This window comes from Dendrobium catenatum, unplaced genomic scaffold, assembly GCF_001605985.2.
Source record: "Dendrobium catenatum unplaced genomic scaffold, ASM160598v2 fragScaff_scaffold_761, whole genome shotgun sequence".
NCBI classification, from domain to species: Eukaryota; Viridiplantae; Streptophyta; class Magnoliopsida; order Asparagales; family Orchidaceae; genus Dendrobium; species Dendrobium catenatum.
The window spans coordinates 355,667-362,943 of record NW_021319223.1 but is presented as its reverse complement, the minus strand read 5'-3'; the positions used below and the strand labels follow the sequence as shown (position 1 = coordinate 362,943).

General features: G+C 34.1%; 1 protein-coding gene across 2 annotated transcripts; it reads right to left on the bottom strand.

Annotated features, from left to right (window-relative positions):
• Nucleotides 1-2,269: 2,269 nt before the first annotated feature.
• LOC110096440 (protein FAR1-RELATED SEQUENCE 6) lies at nt 2,270-6,791 on the bottom strand. 2 transcript variants are annotated; one of them, XM_028696542.1, is made up of 2 exons: nt 4,924-6,791; nt 2,270-4,285 (listed from the first exon to the last, which is right to left on the bottom strand). In XM_028696542.1, the coding sequence occupies exons 1-2, from the start codon at nt 4,990-4,992 to the stop codon at nt 2,366-2,368; spliced, it is 1,989 nt and encodes a 662-aa protein (XP_028552375.1). In that variant the 5' UTR covers nt 4,993-6,791; the 3' UTR covers nt 2,270-2,365. The 2 variants fall into 2 exon arrangements, with proteins under 2 accessions (XP_028552375.1, XP_028552376.1); XM_028696543.1 differs by having other exon boundaries at nt 2,270-4,269; nt 4,924-6,790.
• Nucleotides 6,792-7,277: the final 486 nt, after the last annotated feature.

Genomic DNA, 7,277 nt, shown 5'->3' with positions numbered 1-7,277 from the left:
CTTATATTCTGAATCACCATGGCAACCTCTCTTGAGAATAAAAGCTATTAAATAGCTACAATCAAAATTTTCAGGAGTCCAGAGAGCACAAAAACTAATAAAAAGGACAGATAAACATACATCTGTGTTTATAGTGAGAGATCATTGAAGAGAAGTCATTCTTCCAAATGGCAAGCATGGAAATTAGGATAACTGGTAAACAAAATGATGTAAAACATGTTGAGTTGTATGATGATTGTGTTGTTGATGTAAAGCATCTTCCAAATGGCAAAATCATGCAATAATTTTCTTCATCATCTTGAATGTAAAGATAATTCATAATGAGATGTGCAAAATCATATATATATAATTCAAAGGCCACATTTTTTTGATCTTTTAACAGTTATACATCGCTTATGAAGACTAGAAACAACAAAGATATCAATTCAAATGAAAATTCAATGATGTTTTACTCGAAATAATGGATGAAACTTTAGAAACAAAATTAAGAAATTAATTGAAAATTACAACAACAACAACAACAACATCAAGCCTTTGCCCCAATATGTGGGGTTGGCTACACGAATGTTTTTTCTCCATTGTGTTCTTTTAAGAATCAAATTTTGATTTAAATTTAATAAAGAAATATCATTTATAATATTTTCTAATTAAGCCTTTTTAGGTCTACCTCTACCTTTCTTAACATAAGCAAAATCTAATACATATACTCTCATAAAAGGACATTGGAAGGCCTCTGTTTTATGTGACAAAATCATCTAAGTCGACTCTCTCTAATATTATCTTCCACTATAACTACTCTAACATTTTCACGAATATGCTCGTTTTGTATCCTGCCTCTAAGAATAAAGCCACTCATCCAGATGAGAATTGAAAATAACACCTTAGTTAAATTAAGTCTTTGCTTGGAACAATTTTTTTACTGCTTTGTTTTTCAGATTACAACCACAATTTTTGTTTGACCATTGCTCTTTCAATACTTTCAATAAATTTATGTTAGGAAGCTAGTTTCTACATAAACTTTAAAAAAACTATTTTCTTCACAACAACTTTACAACTACCTTTATAAAAAGTTGCTGACATCTTAAACATACCCTAAATCAATCATGTTCTTAAAGCAACAACAAAATTTAGAATAAAAATAAATAAATAAATAAATGAAAATAAAAAAAATAAAAAAACAACAAAATTTAGAATAAAGATCAGATAAGAAAAAAAGAATTCACCAAAAGTTAAAAAATACTGCTTAGTCAAGGAGTTGACTCTTTTAAATATAAAAAGTAAATGCATTCAAGTTGACTTTTTATTTTTTATTTAGAATTAACTAGGAGTTACTTTTAAAGTATATAAAAAAATAAAAAATAAAATCCCAAAACACTCCCATGGATATTAATTAATGTTCAATTTAATTACAAACTTTCATGATGACCCAATTAGTCTTCTAACTATTAATATCTCAATTTGATCTCGAGGTCAAAGAAACAGTTAAAATTAACTCCAATAGTTAAATGTGAGGACAATTTATGTATTAAGTTCTATGTGAAAATATATTAAATTTTTGTATATTTTTTATTATTTATCATATTAAAATAAATACAAAAATCATAATAGAAGTTAACCAACTAAATAACAATAGTGAATAATTAATAAATGTTGTTAATTTCCATTATGATTTTTGTATTTATTTTAATATGATTTTTGTATTTATAATATCTAAAATACCATCACATTCAACTGTTACTTTGGGCGTTGGGATTAAATTAAGATATTTTCTAATAGTCAGTGGACTAACTTGGGACATTATGAAAGTCTAGAACTAAATTGAACATTTACTAATAGTCATGGGTCTATTTTCAGCTTTTAGTCCAAAAAAATTAATGCAACCAAGTTGAGTTTTTTATTTAGAATTACATTGATTGAGCTTTTTACATGGCTCAAGCTCACATTAAAAATAACAAAGTCTCCTCGATATTCCTCATCCACAAATCAAAGTATGCCAAAAGAATTGCATAGAGTTGTTGGTAAAAGAAAAAAAAAATTGTGCAAATACAATATCATACAAAACACTTCAGGATGGGTTTTAGACCCATCAGATTTGCATTGAGATTAATAACATATAATATTCTGAATTGTATTAACAAATGGATCAAAGATAGATGTCAATCTGGCTTAAAGAAACGAAGAAAGCTCCAACCATGCTAGTCATATCAATAAAGTAGTATTTTTTTTGCATATTTATCCCTCCTAAAATTTTGATATTCAAAAAAACAAATAACCTCATAAAAATCAAATCATTAGCATTTCTCTAGCCGATTAAAAACTGTTTATTACAAATTACTAACAATTTATTGCACAAAAACATGTTTTGTCACCATGAACTTCTCTCAATCTTATCAAGCAACTTCATTACAAGATGAAAATTACTATCAGATGATGTAGCCAATTCAACTACTTGTAAAGAACGCTTTGTTAAAAGATCATACCTTTCCAATTCATTAGTAGCCACCATTTTATCTGAAGAATGAGATAAAGGATGTAAGCGTTTGAAATCTTTACGCCAACGGTCGAGAATATATTTGGATGGAAGGTCATATTCCTGAGAGAATTTGAGTACAGATAAGGCATGCCTACAAAGAATGCCCTCAAAATTAAATCTTTGGCAAATACATTCGACTTCACTTCCACACGCATTGTATGAAACCTCGAAGTCCTTAAAGCCTCTTATTTTACCTTCTGTGCTTTTTTTTTGAAATCCACATTCTCTTACTTCATAGTAAGTAACTGAACCATCAACCTTGAGTATAGATATACTGCACTGGATGGTAGCCTTCAACTCCTCCTGAAACTTCTTGAACATATTCATTGTGTATAACTTAGAGAGCTTTTCCTCTATTGGCAACTGTGTCAGCAAGTAGGGGCTACCATGAAATGATTCAAGATCAGCCTGTGCTTCTTTTTCATAATTATCTTGTAAAGCTATCTCATTTAAGCTAATAAATTGCTGCAGAGATGTTTTTGAATCTACATATTCATCAAAGTAAGAGTTCAGAGTTTGATTACGCTGAGTAGTTGACATGCCTGCCCAAAATATGTTCTTAAGAAAAGCTGGAACCCAAAAATATCTACCATCATATAATTCCTGAAGCCATTTATGCATTTCTAGTCCAAACTCTTCTATCACTCTTTTCCACCCATCTTCAAAGTCTGAGATTGTCATTGAATCATATATTATTCTCTTTATTTCTTTCTTAATCGGTTTATATTTGTCAAGATGTCCCAATTTCTCAGGCATTTTATTCAAGATGTGCTGCAAGCAAAATCTATGTCGGGACTCCGGAAAAACTTCTGAAACTGCGTATTGGATGTTCATGCATTGATCGGTTATAATAGCTTTTGGAGAACGCCCTGACATGCAAGACAACCAAGCTTCAAATAACCACACAAAGTTCTCAGATGTTCCACTTGCAAGTAAGCCACAACCAAATAAAACCAATTGGCCATGATGATTAACTCCGACAAAAGAAACAAATGGTAAGTCATACTTGCTAATTAGAGATTTTGTATCGAATGCCACAATGTCTCCAAAATAGTCGTATGATGATCTAGATTTTGCATCAGCCCAAAACAAATTTCTTAGATGGCTTTCTTCATCCCAATCCAACAAATAAAAAAAGTTTGGATTTTTCCTCTGCATTTGCAAAAAGTATTCACAAATTGCCATTGCATCTCCTTCTTTAAGCTCGAGAGTCCCTTCCTTATGTGCATAAGTCAAGCACTCCTTTTGGCCAATAGTTATTCCCAAAGGCCCTCCATTTTGTTGAAGTAATGGATTATCTGAAACATATATACCTGCTTCGTCATTGCAATCTGATCTTTTCCCCATAACAGCTTGTAACTTCCTGTTGCATCGAAAATATCGAGCTTTCGAGGGACTTAGTAAATGATTATGCTCGAGAACAACATCTGTTACAAATAGCAAGTCATCTTTCCAATTCCTAACTGTGATCATCGCAAGACAATTAGTTTTTGTTGTTGGCTTTGCTAGAGAAGATTGTTGACTAGTTGATCCACAACCACTTTTCCAACAACTAAGATCAGCGCGCCGGCATTTCCCCTTCCGAAACCATGATCTTTTAATAACAACACCAAATCCCTTTCTATGTCCATATTCTTTGTAGAATCTAAAAACGTCATCATAAGATTCAAATACCATTCCAACTTTGGGTTCTTGATCTTCTTCTCCATTCCCATTCTGGGGAATATTTTCAATTGCTGCACTTTGCAAATCCTGACACATTAAAAGTGTGTATAAGACATGGCCTCATTAAGGATTTGTTTGGAACGGCTTTCTTACTGCTTCTTAAAGCAACTTTCTAATGCAAAATAAAAAGCTACTTTGAGAAGCAGTAAGAAAGCCGTCCCAAACGAAGCCTAAATCAAACCGATGAAAACACCATGAAATGCCACAAGAAAAGGTGAAAATGTTTATCAGAACAAGGACCAGCCATATAAATTGTGAATGACATGATCATCATCATTCTCTACTCTGAGATATTTAAGAAAATGCATATGTATGTTAGGTTTGCAAAAGAAAAGCTCATCTTTTTCTGCAACAAATAATCAATAGAATCAAAACTTTTAAGTAAACAGTACGAGCAAGCAAGGAATCATAACAAGCTGAAGAAATTAAGAGACAAAAATTGCAAAACTCGAGTTGTCATCTTGTGTAAAAATATTAAGTATGATATCTGAATGAAAAAGGACTTTCATCCTTCTTGTAGCTAAAGGCAAAATGGCAACTTAAATGTAATAGGAAGGACTCTTCTATATAAATAAAACAATTGAAATAAAAGCAAGAAATGGAGTTTAAGAAAAGTTTGTATATAAACCACTTTACAAAACTACTTTTATTGCACAGCAGGTTACCTTCAGCATTGAAACTTCTCTGCAATAGGGTGCATCTTCACCCTGCTTTCTTTTAGCTGAGTCATCCATGGCATCATCTGGTCAAATCTAGTACAGGTACATCTATTGTCAAATATGATTTCAAAGAACTATGAAGAGTTGAGATGGGGAGAACAAGAAGACTAAGGAGCTAGCAGACAAGGGGAAGAAAGCAAGTTCTGGAGAATCGAGAAATAATGCAATCAGTATAAGCTTTTCCAAATTTTTTATTTGAAAAGCCAGAGGCCGAAGTTGAGCCATCCCTTCAGCAAATTTTGTCAGATTTCTCATCCAGGTAGCATCTAATCAGCTGGGATGTGAGACAGTGTTGATAGGAAGGGCTGCATAAGAATTGCTCTCATTATTACAATAAAATGGAATGCTTTGTAAATGAACAAAGTACTAATGAATCCATAATATTTATTTTTTCAATGTTATATAAGAGAAATAATAGAAGAAGAAAAACTGACTAGGAACTTTCTATACAAAGAATCCTTTTGTTTTGCAACCAAGCATCTATAACTAAATAACATTGTGGTCTAAACAAGTTAGTAGAAGTGGCAAATCTTTTTATTTAATTTATTTAGTGAAAAGATTGGGATCTTCTCACTAAAAGGTGATAAGTTGCAGAACAAAGAGCAACCGAAAAAACAAAGAGAAGTCTTACAGAGAAAAAAGAACTTTAAACATTAATCCAATATGATGTGAGGCTTGCAAGGAAGGTTTAAAGCTTTCCATTTCTCTAATATCTGATAGGCATTGTTTCAGTTAGAAATTGGTCTTAAATTTTGTTGTGTGAATGGCTTCTATTGCCATTAGTGTAGCTTTTGTGCCTATATATAGAAGTTATAAGTTGTAATAGGTTGCATGGTTAAGAAATAAAGTTTTGAGTTTGCTGCTCTCTCCCTCTCCCTCCTCTCCCAAGAAGCTCATGAAGGAAGGGCTTCTTCCTCATTCAAAATCCTAACATCTGGTATCATAGCTGGGAGGTGGAGGAAGTTTTTATTGCTCAAGAAATCAATTCAAGCTAATTGTCTTGATCTACGGACGGAAGGCTCGCAAGAAGGGCTGGGTCGCTAGTTAAGTAAGCGGCCGGAGCAAAGCTGTAGCCAGGCAGGTTGTCCTTGATTGCGCGGGCTGCAGTTGGAGCGAGTAGGCCGGAGCAAGCGATCGTGCAAGGCGTGGCCGCGCAGGGAGGCCGCGGAGCTTGCAGGGTCGCAAGGGCGGGCTTGTCGCGTGGGCACAAGGGCTTGCGTGGACGGGCGTGAGGAAGATTGCGCAGAGGCGCGTGCATAGGCGTGTAGGGCGAACGGGGCAAATGCGGGTCATATGGTGGGTTTGATTGGCGAGAAGAGACATTTAGTTGTTGTGTGTCAGAGCAATGAATCAAATCAAGAACCTGGGCGACATGTTGGTTGTGGACTCATAATCGGATAGATGTAGTGCAAGGTCACAGGTTGGAGCACGCACAAGTGTCTGAGGAAGACTAGCGAGTCAGTGCTGGAGCATGAGCTAGAGTAAGACTAGTGAGTCAGTGCTGGAGCATGAGCTAGAGTCGTGGTTTGGAACACACGGTGGAGGTTGTTTGCGAGCGAGATTGGGTTTGGTTCAAAGGGATTGCTCATGGTGTAAGCATAGGAAACCAGCTAGATTGCAGTAGGTGCACAGATGTAGTTCTTTGATTATAAATCTGGACCAAAGTGAAGATTGTTGGGTGTTGGCCCAAGTTTATTTAGGTTATTCCACAAGACATCACAAGTATGTAAATGCCTATATATAGGCATTATATGAGATGTATTAATTTGGGGAAAATTTGAATAAAACGTTAGTATAGGTTTTCCTCCTAATTTTTGTCTCGCCCTCCCTCTCCTCCCTCTCCCTCTCTCTCTCTCTCTCTTGCAAGAAAGCTCAAGAAAAGCTCTCAAGAAAACCTCCTAAATTCCTAACAGTTTCCATGACTATATTCTATCAAAAATAAGCTTTCCATTTCTCTAAGATTTGATGAAAAGGTCTTTACATGAAGCGTATGATAAGCAAGAGAAAAAGTGGTGAATCGTTATCATTATTTCTCCATAATGATGTGTTTGACATCAATAATGTCAGAAGAAAGATCTATAGCAAAGAGAACAAAAAAAAAAAAAAGTTTGCTTACTTACAGAAAGAGGAAGATTGTGATAAGCAACCTTCAAAATCATATAGACTAGCCAATTCATACAATTTTTTTTATTAGATGTGATGATTGTTCAAATTTTATTTTCGTGAGCAAAAAATCAAAAGCTCCGCAACCTTCAAAGCCTTTTTTTTTTTTTTCAAGAAATAATATTCCATCTGCTTTA